General features: G+C 40.4%; 1 protein-coding gene across 2 annotated transcripts in view; it reads left to right on the top strand.

Moving 5' to 3' along the window:
* LAMA3 (laminin subunit alpha 3) overlaps positions 1–21439 on the top strand; it is a 256665-nt gene that overhangs the window by 196077 nt on the left and 39149 nt on the right. For both annotated transcript variants that reach the window (XM_078060502.1, XM_036098118.2), the window contains 14 exons: positions 1930–2036; positions 4978–5028; positions 5920–6071; positions 10231–10341; positions 10446–10557; positions 10780–10947; positions 12087–12283; positions 13492–13608; positions 14231–14385; positions 14662–14803; positions 15587–15689; positions 17422–17538; positions 17623–17802; positions 18319–18461. In XM_078060502.1, the coding sequence (XP_077916628.1) occupies positions 1930–2036; positions 4978–5028; positions 5920–6071; positions 10231–10341; positions 10446–10557; positions 10780–10947; positions 12087–12283; positions 13492–13608; positions 14231–14385; positions 14662–14803; positions 15587–15689; positions 17422–17538; positions 17623–17802; positions 18319–18461 (1855 nt within the window). The remainder of the gene's footprint in view (positions 1–1929; positions 2037–4977; positions 5029–5919; positions 6072–10230; positions 10342–10445; positions 10558–10779; positions 10948–12086; positions 12284–13491; positions 13609–14230; positions 14386–14661; positions 14804–15586; positions 15690–17421; positions 17539–17622; positions 17803–18318; positions 18462–21439) is intronic.

Below are 21439 nucleotides of genomic sequence, written 5' to 3'. Positions count from 1 at the left end.
AAAGTATTTAAAACATAGATCTTTGGCCTTGGTGGCTCAGTCGGTTAAGCGTCTGCCTTCAGCTCAGGTCATGATCCCAGGATCCTGGGATTGAGCCCCGTGTCAGGCTCTCTGCTCCTCGGGGAGTCTGCTTCTCCTTCTCCCTCTGCCTCTCCCCCCACCACTCATGTCATCTCTATCACTCTCACTACCTCTTTCTCAAATAAATAAATGAAATCTTAAAAAAAACCCATAGATCTTTTGCATAGGATGGTTTGTTAAGTAGAATACGGGGCCTGTCACACAAAGTAAAGCCTTATGCCAACTTGCTCAGTAGACTTAGATAAGCCACCTCTGCGTAGTTACCTTCTTGATAATTAGGGAATACATGGGTTTTCTGCTTCTGGTCTACTTTCTGAAATGTAATAATTCCAAATGATACCGATTATATAGAGATGCATATGTACATGAATATTTCATCATGTCTTAAAATGGTAGCTACTTTTTATTGAGTGTCTATTATGTGCAGGCATTGTATTAGATTCTTCACTACATTTTTATCTCATATTCATCCATCAGAACAGGTATTGTTAATGCAATTATTCACTTATTCCTTCTGCATATACTTATCTGGCACCTAATATGGGCGCAGGCACTCTCCCAGGTGCTAGCGATGTATCAGCCAGAGAATCCATGCCCCTGTGGGGTTTACATTTTCATGACAGGAGGAGATGAAGGCACCAAAGCTTGAAGGGTGAAGATGACAGCCCACGGCTACACAGCCCATGGTGGAGGTGGGGGTCCAGCCAGGTCTTCCAGACTGCGAGCCTATGTCCTTTGCTCTGTATCACCAGTGTCCCCATTGGTGAAGCCTGTGTAAATTACCTAACAGTGCTTTGATGCAAAGCTTAACTTTGGGGAAGAGAGTCAAATACCACATTCTCTTGATTCTATCAATTCCACTGATGATAAGATACCACACACACATTGAGTTAATGACAATTTTGGGGGGATAGAGTGGGTGTGGAACTTTGCTAATAGACGGAAATATTTTAGTTTCCATCCCAATTCCAGAAAATTAACATGTGTCTTTTGTTTTTCTAAGATTTTATTTATTTATGAGAGAGAGAGCACGAGCGTGGGGAGGGGCAGAGGGAGACGGAGGAGCAGATTCCCCACTGAGCAGGGTCCCCAGGACCCTGAGATCATGACCTGAGCCGAAGGCAGACGCTTAACTGACTAAGCCGCCCAGGCACCCCTGTTTGTCGTTTTTTTTTAAATAGAAACTCAGAATCAAGGAAATGTCTTTTAACTTAAATAAGGAACTGAGTTCTCATCACTAAATTATCCAGAATAATAAAGGCTCCAAGCCAAGGGTAGGCACTGTAACTGCTCTCAGTTGTTTAAGGTGGTTAAATATAGCACTGCAGCAATTAATTAGTGCAAATATGGATTATGCAGGCTTGAAATAGTCCAGTAGGAAATATTAATAAAATCCCCTTTTGAACAAATTTTGAAATTACATGAATTTTACTTTAAATTTTTCTTTGAGGAAATTAGCCATAAAGTAAGCAATATTTCATTGTGTGATATCTTCAGGAACATAACTCTTGCATAAAATTCATCCACCCCTGATTTCCATATTGGTCAAACCACTGGATCCTGTGTGTATTTTGTTCATTTGCCCTTCAACTCTAGGGGTAATTGAGGATTTTATTGTCCTGATATCAAGGAGGAGGGACCAAGCTCTGCCCGCCTTCCACTTTCTCTGTTCTCATTCAAGTCATAAATATCTCTGTATTGAGACCCATTCATTCCTGCAAGTCAGTGTCAGCCATCCTGTCGTAGGGTTGCAGTGTCCCAAACAGGGTGTTAGAAGATGAAGAAAATTGGATGGAACAAATGATGAGTTCTTTGGGTGTTTCTCCTCTTCTTCTTTATTTTGGGTAGGTGTGCACCAGGATATTTTGGGAATCCCCAGAAGCTTGGAGGTAGCTGCCAACCATGCAATTGTAACAGCAATGGCCAATCGGGCAGTTGTCACCCCCTGACTGGAGGTAAGATGGACTCACACCTTTGTTAACCTGCGTTTATCAATGTGGTATAAAATAGCAGGCAAAGAACCCTGGCACATATTTCCAGGAGGCCTAATACAAAAGTCCAGTGAACAAATTGTCAGATTGTCTCCTTGTTTTGACAACCTTGGGAATGCTTAGGTAGTATTTACAGTTTGGTAAATAACTTACTTCAAGTCAGCTTTTTTTAAAAAGATAAATTGTTTTAAAACTCAACTAATTATAGCCAAACTAACCTCAGCTCCTACTTTGGTGATTTTGCTAAGATCTCCCTTGGCATTATAAGATTATCATCACATCAGTTTTCTTCATGTATGTAACTAAAGAAGTCAACACATTCTTTCTCGGATAGCAGTAAATGTCTGGGATGTGGGTGGTATAGCTGGGATGGATTTCACATGCCAAGGAAAAGACAATTATTAGGAGTTAGTATGGGTTCATTAGGAACAACTTGGAAGAAAAAGGAAGATGGTTTTCTTCTTTCTTTGACAGAGAATATTAACATGATTTACCAAGAAAATATCATGGATATATGTAATGCCAAACCTTAGATTAAATATCTTGTTTTATGGTTATGGACAGGATGAAGAACTAAACCCAGAATGTGTGGATTAGATCTGTTCAAGTGACTGTTCCAAAGGAATGTAGAGTAAATGCATTATTATCAGTCTAGAATGAGGTATCTATTGACATGCACTGGGACTTAATTCTTGGCTCCATCTTGTTCAACACTGTTGACCTAAATGGAAATATAAAAGGCATGCTCATCCAGTTATCAGATGACACAAAGTTGGGAGAGACAGAAAATGCCTCCTATGGCACATTTAGAATACTTAAGGGACTCAACAGTCTGAAACAATGGGCCAATTCTAACAAGATACCATTATGTTAGGGATAAGCACGTGGTCCTATAATTGAATGGCATAAAAATAAGTGTGTGATAAGGGAGATGTGGCTTAGTAGCAACAGGTGAAAAAGACTGAGGTCTTAATCGGCCCCAAGTTCAATATGGTTCAGGAGAGTAAGGTGGCCCCTAGGACGCCTCATATGATCTTAGTCTAAAACCAAGTGGTCTGCCGTTCCCTGGTATGCTGCTCATGTAAGTCGTCATTTGAGGCTTATGTCTCTAGAAGACAATAGACAAGCTACAGTTTGTTCAGAAAGAGGGTAAGACTTTGAAAAAACTCGGAGCCATGTCACATGAAGGATCAACAAACCAGGACCGTGAAAAGAAGACTTGGAAAGGACATATTTGAAAGGCTGATGTGTGGGAGAAGGGTTGGTTTTATTCATGTGGCATAAGAGGTAGAACCCAAGGAGTGGAAGCTAGAGGGAGATCTACTTTAACTCATCCTAAGGAAGATGTGTCAGGGGTTTAAAGATGAAAAGGACTGTTTTAGAAAAAATGAGTTTCTACTATGACTGTAGGTATTCAAAGAGAAGCTTCAACATCACACACAGCATATTCATGAGATTAATATCTTTTCAACCCTCTTTGTCTCCTACTCTAACAACAACAACAACAACAACGAAAGCAACCTGAAGGGAGGATGATAACTATGTGTTTCCCAAATGGAACAAAATGCTCACACATGAGACTTTTTGTTCCTGTGAGCTTTTTTTTTTTCTCTTTTTCATTCTTTCTTTTTCTTTTAATTAATAACCCAAAACTCATATTTTAAATAATAACCTAAAAACTCAAACTTGTTGAGAAAATTGCACTGATAAATCAATCCTCTGCATGAGCCAAGTCCCCCCCTAGACTATTCGAGATGCTGTGGGAGATTGTGAAGAAAATAAAACCATGTTTCCTGGCCCTAAGGCATTTTTAGTCTAATCGAGAAAATGGAAGTGACGTAACAATACATACACATAATAATGAGTTTAAAAAAAGGATGAGTAAGAAAAACCTATGATTATATATATAATAAATTTAAAAGTCTACAAATATATAGAAAGGAGACATTGTCTTTGAGTGGTGGGATCAAAGGTGATGTCTTTATATTATTTTTCTGATTTTCCCAAATTTTCCATGGTGAACTTACATTATTTATTTTACAATTAAAAATAAATATGGTTTAAAATATATGTATATACACACAAAGTGTGGATTATTGCCTGCTGCTGAGAAGACAAAACATGAAAGTCTCCTTGTAGCATGTCTAGGAAAATTTTGAGCTTTGAGATTTCCTGTGGTGAAGTTAGATTATTTTTCTAGAGGGAAGGGACAGGACAGTTCATTGTAACAATGCATGGTATGGGAGAAAGAGTAGAAATTGAAAGAATAAAGAATGTCCAAGGATGACCAGTAGGCTTTCCTGACTATAATTGAGAACCTCAAATCTAGCTTATATCTCTGGTAATTAGCTGTTTGGGTCCACTAACATTGTGTGCATATCTCTCTATCTCAGTATCTGTCACGCTGTTGTGTGATTTTTCTGCCTCTCACATGGCACCAGGGAACTACAGTACAGCAGGGATTTTTGTCTTAGTAGCTTCGTATTTCCTGTATGTGCCATGGCACACCGTGGACGCCCAAAGGTGCTCATTCAATGTTTATTGAATGTTCTTGAATACCACTGGAAGAGATGTCAACAGTTATATAGGAAGCTATCAAATGAAGAAAGCCTTAACACTAATGATTAAGGGTTTTAATTAGATAAGAATATCATGACCCTTTAGAGAAGAAACTGAATATACAGTCAGGGAGGTCACGAGAGAAGTTCCTGCAGCAAGACTGGTGGGAGATGGGAAAGCTCCCGGAACAATGGTATGGGTAAAGAAGGGAAAAGGGAAGAGCCAGCAATGCTGGATAGTTGGGTGACTAAAATCTTCCCAAATTAGCTTTTCTGAAAGCCAAGTTAAAAAGCAGATGAAGCGGAAGTTTAATAATAATATCTTCTTTGGTTATCCCTCTTTTCAGACTGCATAAACCAAGAGCCCAAAGACAGCAGCCCTGGAGAAGAATGTGATGGTGAGAAAAGAAAGCCCCCTCTCCTTTCTGACTTGTGGGGTTTAGTTTAAGATATGTGAGCCTCATGCTGGGACGTGCAATTTCCAGGCTGGGAAAGCAAAGGTGGGAGGAAGTGGGGGGAGGACTTCTTAGGGTCAAGTCCAGCCTCTGTCAACTCATAGCTGTATGACCCTGGGCAAGTGACCTGATTTCTCCAAGCCTCAGTTTCATCATTTGTAAAATGGACATAATACCTATACGTACCTCACAGATTTGCTGGAAAAATGCTGATAAATCTCTTATCCCAGTGCCTGGTAAATAGCAAGCTCTTGATAAATAAAAGCTATTTATTATTATTTTTCCACATACAAAATAAGTAACATGTTGCGTAGAATCACCATGGTTCCCAGTTTTATTGAGATATAATTGACATGCAACATGTGTTAAAGTGTGCCACATAATGATTTGATATCTGTATATATTGTGAAATGATTATCACAGTAAGTTTAGTTAATAGCCTCACATAGTTAAACAAATTTTTTTCCTAGTGATAAGAACTTTTAAGACAGACTGTCTTAGCAACTTCCAAATATACAATACAGTGTTGTTAATTATAGTCACCCTGTTGTACATTATTACATCCCCAGGACTTATTTATCTTATAACTGGAAGTTTGTACCTTTTGACTCCCTTTACCCATTTCCCCCACTCCACCACTTCTTTTTAAAAATGCTCCCAGTCTAGAGATCTCTCTTTTGCAGAATCTGCATCCCTACCAAGAAGTCCAGGGTTGGGATTTTTGCCTGTCATGTCCTATGTGCATATTAACTGGGCTCTACAGCTCTTGTGTTCTGTTAGCACTCCTGTGGCACCGGCCTGCAGCACGTTTGCCTTTGACTGTGGCCCCTACAGATTGTGACAGCTGTGTGATGACACTCTTGAACGACCTGGCCACCATGGGTGATGAACTCCACCTGGTCAAGTCTCAGCTGCACGGCCTGAGAGCCAGTGCTGGCTCGCTGGAGCAGATGAAGCACTTGGAGACCCAGATCAAGGACCTGAGGGTAAATACCCTGGGCACCCAGCACAAATGCCAGGCCCAGAATAGCTCTTTGGTGCATAGATGCTGCATGCATGAGTGCCCCTCAAGCAGGAGAGGGGGAGATGTTGACTGTTTAAGGCTCGGGGGGCTTTCCTTCCCCTGATCCAAATGATGACTAGGTTTTTACTGCTGGAAAGTACTAGTGAACACACAAAACTGATACTTCTAAGTGAACATTCTTTACTTACTGCATGTTTCTGGGCTAATTTTTCTTCTAGAACCCTTAGCTAAGTATCTTGCATTCAGAAGAATCAAAAACGGATTTGTATTACATTGGTATTCATTCTTTAAATGTTTGATGGAAATCTCCAATGAAGCCCTGTGGGCCTGGGATTTTCTTTGTTGGAAGATTTTTTTGTTTTTTGAGTTTTGTTTTTTTCTTTCAATAAACCGTAAGTCCAATCTTTAAAAAATAGATATGGGACTATTGGGGTTATCTATTTCTTCTTGAGTGATATTTGGTAATTTGTGCCTTTCAAATAATTTTTTCATTTCATCTAAATTATCAAATGTATTGACATAAAACTGTTCATAGTTTTTCCATCTTATCCTTTTAATATCTGCAAAATCTGTAGTAATACCCTCTCATGCATTCCTGATACTGATAATTTATGTCTTAGCTCTTTTTCTTGATTATTCTGGCTAGAGGTTTATCAGTTTTAATGATCCTCTTATTTCATTGATTTTCCCCATTATTTTTCTGGTTTTGATTTCATTGATTTCTGCTGTTATTTTCTTCCTCCTGCTTGCTTTGGGGTTTAATTAGCTATTCATTTTCTAGATTCTTAAGATGAAAGCTTATCTTACTGATTCAAACCTTTCTTGTTTCCAATATAAGCATTTAATGTTATGAATTTCCCCCAAAGCACTACCTCGGCTATATTGCACACATTTTGAAGTGTTGTGTTTTCCATTTTTGTTCAGTTCAAAAGATTTTCTAATTTCCTTATGTCATATCTTTGATCCCTGAATTATTTGGAAATGTGTTGTTTAATTTCCAAACTGGGCATTTTCCAGGTAACTTCTTGTTATCGATTTCTAATTTAATTCCGTTGTGTTCAAAGAACATACTTTATATGATTCCAGTTTTTAAAAATGTGTTGAGGTTTGTTTCATAGCCCAGGATATGGTTCATCTGGGACAATATTCTATGTGCACTTGGAAAGAAGGTAGCTCAGAGGATATCCAAGAGGAGAAGTAATAGGGCCTGAAGTGCCCCACAGAGCCAGAGTCAGGCTCCCTGGGGGAAACTGAGGGCACTTCTGCCTATGAATGGAACCTTAAAAAAAAAAAAAAACCTTGAAACTGCCCAGTGTTCATTGTTGAACAATGAGTATATGAGAAACTAGAAAAGCTACAGACCTGGACATGATTCACAAACCAGGGTCTGTACTGGAATGTGACATCCTCAACATCACAGTCCTAAGCTGCCAATGTAAGACCTGGTTCTGGCCTTGGGGATCATAGGTGGGAGTGGTGATGACCATAAGATCACTGGTCAGGGCACAGAGAGTGCAGAGAGAAAGGGAGACAATATTTACCTGCAGACATTGGAATAGACAAATATCAACACAAAAGACATCCAACAGAAGCAACCATTAAGAGATGAGGTCCCTCGGGCACCTGGGTGGCTCAGTTGGTTAAGCAACTGCCTTCAGCTCAGGTCATGATCCTGGAGTCCTGGGATCGAGTCCTGCATCGGGCTCCCTGCTCAGCAGGGAGTCTGCTTCTCCCTCTGACCCTCCTCCCTCTCATGCTCTCTGTCTCTCATTCTCTCTCTCTCAAATAAATAAATAAAATCTTTAAAAAAAAAAAAAAAAAAAAAAGAGATGAGGTCCCTCTAGATAAAATGAAAATCCTAAGACAATCTGAAAATTACTTTGAAGAATAATGACTCAATTGAAAGAACAAGAAATTAGAAAATTGTTAAAAACACTAGAAACCAAACAAGAGGGGTAGATATGAAAAGATCCAGTTAAAAATCATGGAAATGAAAAAAAATTTACTCATTGAAGTGAAAGAATTCAGTAGAGGAGATAAACCCTAAACTAGACATAGTGAAAGAGGCTTTGGGGAAAGTTTAATAAGTGCTCTTGAAATGGCTGATTCTAAACCCATTAGTGCTTATAACTGAGTATACAGTTGACCCTTGAACAATGTGGAGGTTTGAGACACCGACCCCCTGCACAATTGAAAATCTGCATATAAATTCTGATTCCTCAAAAACTTAACTATTAGTAGGCTACTGATGACCAGAAGCCTTAGCAATAGCAAAAATAGTTAACACATATTTTGTGTATGTATTATATACTGTATTCTTATAATAATACCTAACTTTTTCTAATTTTTTTTGTTATTTCTAGGCTACATGGTTTATCTTTGAGTTTTTTCAAATTGTTACAAATCTCCAAAAAATTTTCCAAAATATTTATTGAAAAAAAATCCAGTTGTAAGTGGACATATGCAGTTCAAACCTATGTTGTTCAAGGGTGAACTTTATATGGCAAAAAATCATGCTAGAAAAATGGCTCTTTTCCATCCCATCAGGGTAAATTTTAGCCCGTGATTTACAGGCTTAATATAGAGAGGAAAAAGGCCATTTTGTTTTGAGAGAAAAAGAAGTCGCTGGAGTCACTTTGATGTCATCAATATAACCCTGCACTTCTTCAATGAAGGACAGGGATCCAGCATTTTAGTGCCGGTCTTACAAGCCAGACTCTGTGATAAGTGCTTTATTGAATTCTCACAGTGTCCTATGAGGAAAATAGTGTTATCTTCATTTACCAGGCATGTTAAAGCTAAGTAACTTGCCCACCATCACACAGCTAGTACAAGGTGGTTCTAGAATTTGAACCAAGATCAAATTCCAAAGACCACGCTTTACCCACTGTACTTATCCAGGTCTATATAATGATATGCCTCAGCTTTCCCATAGTAAAATTAAAATAGAACTGTCTTCTTGCTGGATCACACATACACTGTGAAAATTCCCTAGGAATAAGTGTGAGAAGGGGAATAACATTTTTGAATGTTCATGTGTACGTGACACTTTAGAATATCATCAAAACAACCCTGCAGCTTAATATTATACTCCCCAATTTACCGATGAAGGAGGTAAAACTCAGTGAGGCTTATCTACAAAGTGGCAGACCTCGGGTTTGGACCTAAGCTGTAAAGCCTGTGTTTTCCCCCCAACATTGGCTCTCTCACATGCAAGTGGAGGTAATAGTATTGCTTTTTCCTGTACATTTCTTTAAGATATTAACAAGTTTTTTTTCCAAAAAAATGAAAACAATCACTACTCTAGATATTATGTGCAACAATGCACAAAATGACAGGGAACCTGGATTCTGGTCCCTAAGCAATCACTAATCAGCTCTACAGCTGTGGCATGAACAAGTCACCCAATTTCTTTGGGCTTCCATTTTCTCATTTGTAATATGACAGCATTTGATTAAATGAGCTCTCAGTTCCCTTCCTGCCATTAGGTTCTTTGAATCGAATGGGTCCTTCATTAAAGTAACCTTAGGCACTGCTTTTAGTATCATAAAGTTGAATATAGGTTCAAAGCAACGGAATGTGTTATAGTCTGGAAAGTAATACATCAGGTAGGTGGTACCACCCTCATTTCTTTAAGGTTAGGTCACTAACTCAAGTAAAGTATCTCTTGTCTCCTTATGTTTTTAAGTTTATTTTAGAGCCTTGTCACAATTTGCGTCATAAAGTAGATTCTTGGGGCACCTGGTTGGCTCAGTCGGTTGGGCGTCTGACTCTTGATTTCGGCTCAGGTCATGATCTCAGGGTTGTGAGATGGAGCCCCGTGTCGGGCTCTGCACTTAGCGCTGACTCTGCTTAAGATTCTCTCTCTCCCTCTCCTTCTGCCCCTTCCCCACACTCTCTATCTCTAAATTCATAAATAGATAAATACATAAATAAATAAAATCTTTAAAAAAAAGTAGATTCTTCAAGTAGCCGATTTCAAAGAATCCAGTCTTTTCCTGTGGACCAGCATTGGGCTTGCTAAATGAATCTTTGTGTATCATTACCAGGATTACCAAGTGGATAGGACTGATGCCAAATTTCTGCTCTAATGTGAGAATAACTTTGCATGTTACTTTCAGAATCAGTTACTCACCTACCGTTCTGCCATTTCAAATCATGGATTAAAAATGGATGGTCTAGAAAAGGAACTGGGTAGTTTGAATCGCGAATTTGAAACTTTGCAAGAAAAGGTAATGTTAAGTCAATAACGTTAACTGTTGTTGTTGTCCCCAAAATATTGTTTGTATTCCGCCATCAACATGGTTTGTTGCTAATCAATGTATTTTTCATATAGGTTCAAGTAAATTCTAGAAAAGCACAAGCATTACAGAACAATGTTGATCAGACAACCCAAAGTGCAAAAGAGCTGGACACCAAGATTAAAAATGTCATCCAGAATGTGCACAGTAAGGAGTTACTCAGTCCGATTAAATATGTTTTTTATTACATAGCCTGTTCTGTGCCCTGAAAGAATTTCTCCTTAAGAGTTCAACATTATGAAAAAGATCCTGTAGTGACACTAAAAAACTAATATGAACCCTCCATAAAAATCTCAGTGTTTTTTTGTTTTTTAGTAGTCGACTGGAGTCCAGAATTCCCAGTTTAATAAACTACTCAATGTTTTCTAGTTCTCTTGAAGCAGATCTCTGGGACAAGTGGGGAAGGAAACAACCTGCCTTCAGGGGATTTTTCCAGAGAGTGGGCTGAAGCAGAGCGCATGATGACAGAGCTACGGAACCGCAACTTTGGAAAGCACCTGAGAGAAGCAGAAGCTGAAAAAACAGAGGCTCGGCTCTGTAAGGACATTCCCAAATCCTTGCTTGCAGTCCATTCTAATGGGCTTGAAATACAGCGTGCTAAGTACAATTTCAGGTCCCCGGGTACGGGTGGAGAGGCTCGTCATTTTACCGTACAGGACTTTATTTATTTTAAAGATTTATTTATTTATTTTAGAGGTGGGGGGGCAGAGAGAGAGGGAGAGAATCTCAAGCAGACTCTGTGCTGAGCCAAAATCAAGAGTTGGACGCTCACCTCACTGAGCCACCCATGCGCCCCAGCATACACGACTTTTAGAGCATCATGTGAAAATGGGTAGCCCTTCCACGCTTCCAAGAGGTGGTAAGAATATAACATCTTACCATCATGCAAGAAAAAAAGATTCTTCTCCTAAGACATTAGACACTGGGACCTCCTTTTCCTTTTTAACTACATCTTGATTCTTCCTTCATTCAGCTCCACCCAACTTTGTCATGATACCATTTTTTAATGGTCACCTCACCACCGTCGGGGTTTGGAATCACAAATTGATATTAACACTACTATTGCAGAAACCAAACACTGGCCATAGATACTGAATATATCTAAAGGTTCTGCTTAGGGAAAATGCCTCATTAGTTCAAAACTGTGAGAAATATAAGTCTGTTGCATAGTTTTTCAAATACTGATCTTTCTTCTCTAGTAAAATGGTATGTCAATGGTTAATATGCAGAAGGTAATAGTTTTCTTTTAGCATTTGTGGTGTTCAAATTTAATCTTAGTCTTTGCTTTTGCCTGAGGAGACAGGGTTAGTTTGCAGTTAGTAGTAGTTAGTAGTAGTAGTTAGTAGTAGTAGTTAGTTGGTAGTGTTAGTAGTAGTGTTCGGAGCGTGTGCTTTATACTTTGCAGGTCTTATTCAAGTGCCCAGACTGACTGGCCGTACAACTGAGTTTCGCGGGCTGTCCTTTTCCGTATCTGAAACCTCAGACCGGTGGGACTGTTTTCCTGTGGGTTATGTGTGCGCAGACAGCAGGCACTGCATAAATGTTAGTTTCCTTTCCTGTTCACTTGCAAGTTCAAGGAAAACCATGAAAATGATTGGAAACTCAATCTTCTGTAGTCTTTATAGTTGAGCTTCAAGGTACTCATCTCTCAAGTGAAAAAACGTGATGTATTCCAGTGCTGAGTCGGATAAAGAGCTGGCTGGAAGAGCACCAAGGGGAGAACAGGGCACTTGTTAAGAGTATACGGGATTCTCTACATGACTACGAAGCCAAACTCCGTGACCTGCATGCCGCTGTACAGAAGGCGGCTGCGCAAGCCAAGCAGGCCACTGGCCTCAACCGAGAAAACGAGGAGGCTTTGGAATCCATCAAGGTGGGTCCACGGTCAGCATCTGCACGCTTTCATTAATGACAAGGCTGAGGGAGCGGGGATCTTTATCATTAACAAAGCGGCCTGGCCGGGGACCCATCTGTACGTTGAGTCTGTGCGCACCTGTCCGTCCAACAGATGCTCATCAAACAGGAATCAGGAATTAAAGGCAACGCCAAAGTCATTCCTACTCCTCAGCCACCAGAAAAGATTGTGAACTTAAACCACAGAGAAAGCGGAACAAATTGCTTTACCCCTGGCCCGGGCTAATGGAGTACTGGAGGAATAATGTTGCCAAGTAGATGAGAAATGAAACCAATATTGCTATAATTAAATCCAAGTATATAATATATGTTTTAAATAACTGGCTTTTTGTGTCAGCTGGGTAAACATCATTATCATAGTCACCGGCAAAGGCATTTTAAGCCATTATCTGCCTTACAGGAAGTAGATTAAAATACGGGCCTCATGCAGGAGCTGCAGAGACAGGGTTTGGGGCTCGAGATTTCATAGTATATGTATTTTTCCAGTGGTGCACATTGTATGCTGAGATAGCAACACGAGTGTGAGGCGTTACAAAATGGCAGTAAGGTCAGAGTGGAATAACACAGGACTGACCCCCAACAGGAAGAATTTGGTAAAAGAAAATAAATAATATCTTAGTAGATGGCAATACCCTTAACTCCCGAAGCCTCTTTAGACAGCGACTCTGCTGTTGGAAGTCACTGATGATGATGGAGTGTGATCCAATTTTGTGGGTCTCGGAGCTTTGGCGGCTCCTCGCCTGGCCTTCCCAGGTCCTGTGTGCCCTCTTGTTGAGGACGTTGAAGCACCTCTGCGTCCTCATGGGGCCTGGCACGTAGAGCATGGTGGTGGTTGGTGCTGATTTGTTTAGTGACAATCCCTCGTCCTGCTTCACAACCCAGAGCTGACTCTCTCACTGGCTGAGTCGCACTGGTATAGAAAGCTTCTTCTACAGTGCTAACTATTGTTTCCCGGGCATGGAGTTTGAGGAAACCATGAAACCATGACAACACACCCACACAGCAAAGTGAACTGATTTCCCCTCACTCGGAGGCTGCCTAGATGATCTTTAAGTTCAAGAGAACGTTCTGGCTCTGAAATTACTTCTATGCTGTGGTCTAGTTATGCCTCTGCCTTCCGATAACATATCATGTAGTTCAAGCAGATATTCTTTTTATTCTCTCCAGACACAGGTTCAAGAAATGAATTCCCTGCAGAGTGATTTCTCCAAGTACCTAGCCACCGCGGACTCTTCCTTACTGCAGACCAACATGCTTTTGCAGCGGATAGGGAAAAGCCAGGAGGTAGAGACAAAACTCGTTCTCCAGAAAATTGAAAAAACGTTCAGATCATATCCGAGGAAACTAGGAGATAGGCTAGCCTGTGTTTTTTCTGCAACGTATGTCTTTTAGATGGAAGGAAATAAACCAAAGTGTTTACCCTTGGGGTGCAGGGGTGCGAATGAAGTGTCCTCCCTGTGTCTATTCGTACCACCTAATTAGCCCACAGTGAGCAAATGTTGCTTTTGTGATAACAAAACAAAATTGGAATGCTGTTTTTAAAATATCAAGCCTACTTTTATTAGTGGGACCTATTTAGGACTGATCAAAGATTGACCACATTAGCAGCCCAACAGGTATTTGGAAAATATCTTTTATAATAGCTATTTTTAAATAAGAAAAAACTTTTAAACCAGAAAAAAACAACTTTACACTAATGATAACTGTGTGCTTTTATAAAATTTATCAAAGGGGCTACCCACCATAAGAAAAATGTTCAAATGGTGGGAAAACTTAGAAAAATATTATCAGCACCACTACTGAAGTAATGCATCCCGGGAGCCTGAAGTTTATGACAGAGTTCAAGAAAACGGCATGTACATTCTTTGCTTAAATTGACACTGTCTCTGTTTACCTGAAAACATAGGAATATGAAAAGTTAGCTGCCACTTTAAATGAAGAAAGACAGGGACTAAGTGGCAAAGTGAGAGAACTTTCCCAGTCCGCCAGCAAAGCGTCCCTGGTGGCGGAGGCAGAAGCGCATGCGCAGTCTTTACAAGCGTTGGCGAAGCAGCTGGAGGAGTGAGTGACCCCCGAGGTCTAACTGAACGGGTAGCTGGAGCCTAGCGTGAAAGCCTCCCCGACAGCTGGGTCTCCAGAACAGGGTGGAGGGTGGGACCCAGGGCCCAGGGCCCAACCCCACCTGCAAGAGGGGCTTGATTCCCAGATGCGTCCTCGCCACCTCTGGTCTCCCATTTGCGCACTGAATCCGAGGGGGCGGCGGGGCGCGGTGATGGAGGGGGCCTCAGCTGCAAGCAGTGGGGGCTGCTGGAGCCCTTCAGCCACACTGTCTTCCAGGATCAAGAGGAACACCAGTGGGAACGAGCTGGTGCGCTGTGCGGTGGATGCCGCCACCGCCTATGAGAACATCCTCAACGCGATCAAAGCGGCTGAGGATGCCGCCAACAAGGCCACCAGCGCGTCCGAGGCTGCCCTCCAGGTGGGCACCTGCACTGGCACCTTTTCTTTTTTGTAAACACTGAGGACGTTAACCAAGCATTATTTTAAATCAGAACTTGTATGGAATAGACTTGAACTTGCTCTAGATGTGGACCGTTTCTGTATTCACTTGACCGTTTTGATATATGTAGCATAGTTGAAAGAACCATTTGTAAAACCAAATGGAAATGACACTGATTATCAATGATGAGTAGTATATCCTGCCCCTTTCTAGGAATGATATAGGCTGTGATTAAGTATTGACATTTCCCAAAAAAGATTTTATATACAGTTTGGTAAACATTTATTTCCTGCCATTTGTCTTAACACCTAGGCATGTCTTGGAGTCCTGTGGGATCTTCTCTGCACCATATAATATTCCTATACCTAAAAGTGAACAAAATATTAGACATCAAAGAATTAGGGGACAGGCCTTCTTGGAAGGTTAAAGATGTTTCTCTCCCAAATATTGAAAACCTGAAAGCAATTCAGTTCTGTCTCAGTTATTGTAGAGGGTATTGTGCAAACAACAGGCAGAAAAATGAGACAGGTGTCACATAATTTGTCAGTCTGTCACCAGGGAAGGGTCCACCTCCCCAAGTGACGAGTATCTACCTACAGCCCTAACTGTATCTTTTAAGAAACAGTCTTAAGGCTCCTCCCCACCTTTGAACCTCATCCTTTAAAGGCTGAAGATAAAGGTTTTCAGAGTAGGATGAAAATCTCACTTCACATTTCCTAAGGCATGCCACATGCTCAAGGCTGATAAATGGTTTGCTTTCAGACAGTGATAAAGGAAGATCTTCCAAGAAAAGCGAAAACTCTGAGTTTTGACAGTGATAAACTCTTAAAGCAAGCCAAGATAACACAGAAGCAGCTCCGGCAAGGTATTAGGGTTGGTGGGTAGGGGGTGGCTGGGATAGCCAAGGGCTTGAAAATGACTGATAAGACCAGGAGAAGCAGCAAATTCTAGCAGCAAATGCTCTTCTTGAACCTCAGTGTCAATGCAGACGACACTCTGGAAATTCATGGTCTATTTTATAGATTTAATGTTTCCACCCAACATTCTCACATGTACTAAATTAACTAGAACCTCATGAGTATACATAAATCTTGAAGGCGACAGGCCTGTTTGGGCCTGGACTTGGGGGCCTGTTTCATTTAATCCACATGTGACCATGGTATTGGAGACCCACACAGCATAGAGGCGTGTGCAGGTGTGGTTTCTCTTTCAAGGCCCAGATAATAGTTCCAGGTCACTGGTGCTTCAAAATTTCTTAAGTCCTAGAACCTTAGTAAGTAAAAGTACCAAAATCACTACCATTGTGAAGCATGAGAATTTTTGAATCACACATTTTATCTTTGAAAATTTCCCATTTATTTAATTTTTTACAAAACAATTAAACCATCTCAATCTCACCAAATTCCAGTGTTCTGAAAATGCTGTCTCTTGATTTTTCTCTGGTCTCTCCTGTTCCTCCATGGCCAAGAAGTTATCTTAGGCCCTTTAGTGATTAGATGCCTTCTGACAGTAAATAAATGTATTTATCTTTTCTTTTTTATTTAAAAAAACTCAATGCATGAAAAATTACATCCAAAAAAATGTGTAGTGACCTAGAATGATTTGATTAGCAAATTGCAGGAATTAAAATTTCCTGGTATAACATCTATTCCCTTTACAGAATCTGAGCTCAGAGGTGAGGATTGGTGTTTTAAATAGGGTTAAGGATACTAACTTTGTTGGTATTTTTTTCTTTCGTTTTCTGCCAGCTTGCTTGCTTGCTTGCTTCTTTTTACCTTTTGATCCCCTTCACCCATTTTTCCCACCCCCACCCCCGGGTTCAGGCAGCCACTAATATGTTCCCTGTATCTATGAGCTTGTTGTTTTCATTTTGGGCATGTTTCTAGATTCTACATATAAGAGAGATCATATGGTATTTGTCTACATTGTTATTTAAATCAGCCCTGGAATCATAATTTAAGCCATATATCATCACTTGGGTCTTAAAGCATTCACTGGTCATGTTGCATGATCCTGAAGTGGTAATATTATCAGCTAGGAATGTCTGTGAACTCCCTCCCTTTCACTGAATCGCCTTAAATGTGTCAGTCTGGAAATGAACAGAAACAAACAATGCCTACTTTGTGTGTCTATTTGCTTGGATAAGGTTCTCTCAATGGCACTTCTTTATTATATTCTGACTGAAGAGGCATCCTTTCTGCATTATTCACTCATTCAGTGAGTATGTACTAATACTAAGCCCAGACTAGTACCAGACAATGCACTGTGACACAGCAGTGAATAAGACAGTCACCTCCCTTTCCTTCCCTGAGCAGAGACAATTGCCCTGAGCAGAGTGGAAGTTAAACCTCCCCTAAATGATGAAGCCTCTCCCTCTCTTCATGGGCATTTCTGAGGAGCCTGGGACCACAGGCTTGGGAATGCTCCTGACCTCTGTAACCAGAGTCCGGGGGAGCTGTGGGTCTAGGCACACACAGTGGGCATCTCTGAGATGCAGGTCTGCTCAGTGATCTGCCGATGCTGGCTACTTCAGGCGCCACCAATACCAATGGAAGATCAAAATCCATAGGTAATTGCCTCATGATGCTTTATTGTAGAAATCAGCCCGGCTCTCAACAACCTACAGCAGACTCTGAAAGTTCTGACAGTTCAGAAAGGGCTGATTGACACCAATCTCACTGCTATCCGTGATGACCTTCGTGGGATACAGAGAGGTCAGCATCTCCCTACCCACCAGACTTGGCTTCTTTTGTCGAGCATTTCAGATACTTACACCTCCCTCTGTGTGTGTGCATTAGATGACATCAGTGGTGTGATCAGTAGCACAAAGAGCATGGTCAGAAATGCCAATGACATCACAAATGAGGTGCTCGACGGGCTCGGCCCCATTCAGACAGATGTGACAAGAATTAAGGATACCTATGGGAGCACACAGAGTGAAGACTTCAACGAGGCTCTCACCGACGCGGATAACTCAGGTATCAGGCATCCTTTGGCCAGGACATCTTATCCAGTTTCTGCATTGTTATGTGCTTTGGTTGATTTATTTAAATTCTTCCCTGGTAAAGCCCAAAATTAGAAATTAAAATATTAGAAAGCAGCTTCATGCAATACATTCAAAGAATATGGGCATTCTATTAATTGGAAAGACTAGGTAGAATTTTTTTTAACCCATTAACATTGTTATTGATTTTTCCGGTTATAGAGTGGAGATACAGATCCCTTAATCATGAGGTATTAAAGTATAATTGATATTAAGGATCAAAAAACAAAGATTTATTTTCTTCTGTAGTGGTCAAGAAAGATGATCTGATAACTAGATCGCAAGCTAAAATCCATGATGTATTTAGGAAAGGTATTACCTGACTCTGAGCCATCCTATCCAATATTTGGGAACCAAACATAACACTTGACAAATAGTGTCAATGAGAAGATCTGTATTTAACCTTTTCTCAACTCACAATTATAAATTTGTTTTGTAATCTCACCCACAGTAAAGAAATTAACTAACAAACTGCCCGGTCTTTTGAGCAAGATTGAAAGTATCAACCAACAGCTCTTGCCACTGGGCAACATCTCTGATAATGTGGACCGCATCCGGGAGCTAATTCAGCAGGCCAGAGATGCTGCAAATAAGGTAGGTGTGTCCCCACATTGCCAGGCACTAAGCCTCCATCTTTGAGAAGTCACCACATTCATCAAGAAAGGGAAGGCATTTGTTTACACATGAACTCGTTGTCCTTCTTGCTCTAATTCTTTGGTGGTTTGGAATGTGAAAGTTGACTTCCTCCTGTCAACCTTCAAAAGTGCACGTTACGTTCATGCCCTAAATGATCTGGTATGTCAGAGACCTGAAGCAGTTTCCTCCCCATTGAGTTTATGCAGGCGGGAAGAAGGGTTCTCCTCCAGACCCTCGTTGGGAAGTGTTATTGCAAGTTCAAGTAAGGGTTCTATCCATCAGAATGTGCTGATGTGATACTTCACAAGCCCTAGTTTCTTATTATAGCTTGAAAGTTGTAGAATCCACCTTTCCTGAGGACAGAGGATTATAGCAGATTTTCGTCATTGGAACACAAATTCATCAGCCTTTCTCATTTTCACCTGACAGTATTTACCTGAATTCCTGACACTTCGCTCTTAAGAATTTGTTTTGTCCTAAAATAATATTAATGAAACATCTTGCATTTTTCATCCACCCCCTGCGAGATACTCGGAGACAGAGGGTTGGGAAACCAATTCAGAGTATCACTGCCCTAAGGACACTGTGGTTGATTCCAAGGCTCACTATTACTTCTTTTGAGCCCTTACATCTGGGAAAGAGAAATACTCCCAACGTAAAACCTTTAGCAGCGGGGTGTCTGGGTGGCTCAGTCAGTTAAGTGTCTGCCTTCAGCTCAGGTCATGATCCCGGGGTCCTGGGATGGAGCCCCACATTGGGCCCTGCACTCCACAGGGACCCTGCTTCTCCCTCTCCTTCTGCCTGCCACTCCTCCTGCTTGTGCTCTCTCTCTCTCTGTGTCAAATAAATAAACAAAATCTTAAAAAAAAAAAAAAACCTTTAACAGGAAAACAAAGAGCATAAGGCACAGTTGGAAGACACTACTTTTTCACACCCATTCATGCTTTATATAAACCAAATGAAAAATATTAATGTTTCTAGCTTTTGCCCTTCTATGTTCATTCACTAATTTATCCAACAGAATTTGAAGCATGTAATAACACCATGGTTAAGAGCTTGTTAACAAAACCAGATTGCCTTGGTTTTGATCCTAGCTCTGTCACTTATGAGCTGTGGGACTTTGGGCCAGCCACTTCACCTCTCTGTGCCTCACTTTGTTCATCTGTAGAGCAGGGTACATAATAAGACTGCCCCCATGAGATTTTTAGGATTAAACTAGGTAATGTAAAATAGTTCCTGGCTAATAGTACCATGTAAGTGGAAAATAATAAAATATAACTTAAAAATAAGCCAGCGCTTTTGAGCGCCTGGGTTGTGTGGCGCTCTCCTGGGTGCCCAGGACACAGAGATTAGTAAGCCAAAACCCTGACCTCAGGTTACTCACCAGCTGCTGCATGCGGCAGCTGGTGAGCAGAATACACTAAGAAGCTGGATAAAACTGTGTTAAGCTTGTCTTGACAATACTCATTTCTACCTGGAGAGGCTCAGAATGGTACTAAAGGACACAGAGAAGAATGTTCAATGCGACACAGCTTGTCATCACAAAGATAATTGGAAAAAAGCCAAATGTCCATCAATAGGAGATGGATAAAACTGTGATAAATGTATACAATGAAAGACCACACCACAATAAATATAAATGAGCTGGAGCCAGCAGATGTGTCAATACAGATAAATCTACAAACAGAGTGAGGCCAAGAAAGCAAGTTGTAGATGGATATGTAGAGATACCATTTATATTAAAGTATTTAAAACATGAATAATAAAACTAATTACAGTTTATAGATAGATGCATTTTAGTAAAAATATTGCAACATGTGTGGACCGTGCATGGGAATCTAAATCCAGGGTAGTGGTGGCCTCTGAGATGAGAGAGAGGAATGGGGACAAGGTGAGATATGCAAGGAGCTTCTATTATACCACTCATGTTTAATTTCTTAGGAATGTAATGAATATACAGGTATATTCTCCATTCTTTTTATGTATACATGAGATGGCTTCTTAATTAAAAAGACTGAGAGTTTTCCAGGTTTTGTCAAAGGGCATGCCAGGAAAGACTCAGGATGTGGTTGGGTAGACTGGAGGGTGGAGGGGAGTAGAGAAAGAGGAATAAAATGAGCCTGTAAAATGGGTGAGGGGTGCTCAGTCACAAGCACGTTCGAGAAACAGCCCACACCATCGCTAAGTACCCCACTCCAACATAATACCTTGCATAAACCAGGTTTTCCATAAATATTTAAAGTTTGATAGATAAAATATAGTTGGTGTAAGTATCATTCCGGGAGTGTTATTCTTTAGATTATTAAGGAACATTTATTTTCTGTGTTTGAATGCCATCTACCCAAGTTGGTCCACAGACCAGCACTAGTCAGAGAAATTTTGTTACTGGTCCATTATATGTAAATATAAAGTTGAATGTATATGTCTAAAAACTTTCAATAATTTGAATTGCCTCAAAATTCAAGCATGGGATAGTAGGCATGTATTTTGCACACCTTATTTATTTCATTTTTCTAATAATTTGATTTTTAATATATTTACAAAAGTATTGGTCCAGGGCAGATTAGAGAGGGGAAAAAAATGGTCCTTCACCCACTGAGTTTAAGAAGCACTGTTTTAGAGAGCCCTGATGCACTCGTTTTTAAGGACTGAATGTCTATAATAAATACAACCACAACATGTAATGTATTAATGGGGAATGATTCCTTAAAGAATTTATTTTAAAAATATTTTTGATGTATTATATATGTACACCACGTCAGGCGCCATGCTAAGTGCTTCCATACATGTGAGGTCATCTGTACAAAAACCTTGTAGGGTTGCAACTATGATTATAATAATGATTATCATTTCTGGTGCAGAGAATTAGATGCACTTCTCAAAGACCCCTGGCTGGTAAACAGGAAGAACATGAATGCTTTACTACTCAGCTCCTG

Source organism: Halichoerus grypus, chromosome 13 (genome assembly GCF_964656455.1).
Source record: "Halichoerus grypus chromosome 13, mHalGry1.hap1.1, whole genome shotgun sequence".
In the NCBI taxonomy this organism is placed as follows: Eukaryota; Metazoa; Chordata; class Mammalia; order Carnivora; family Phocidae; genus Halichoerus; species Halichoerus grypus.
This window is presented reverse-complemented; position numbering and strand designations above follow the sequence as displayed.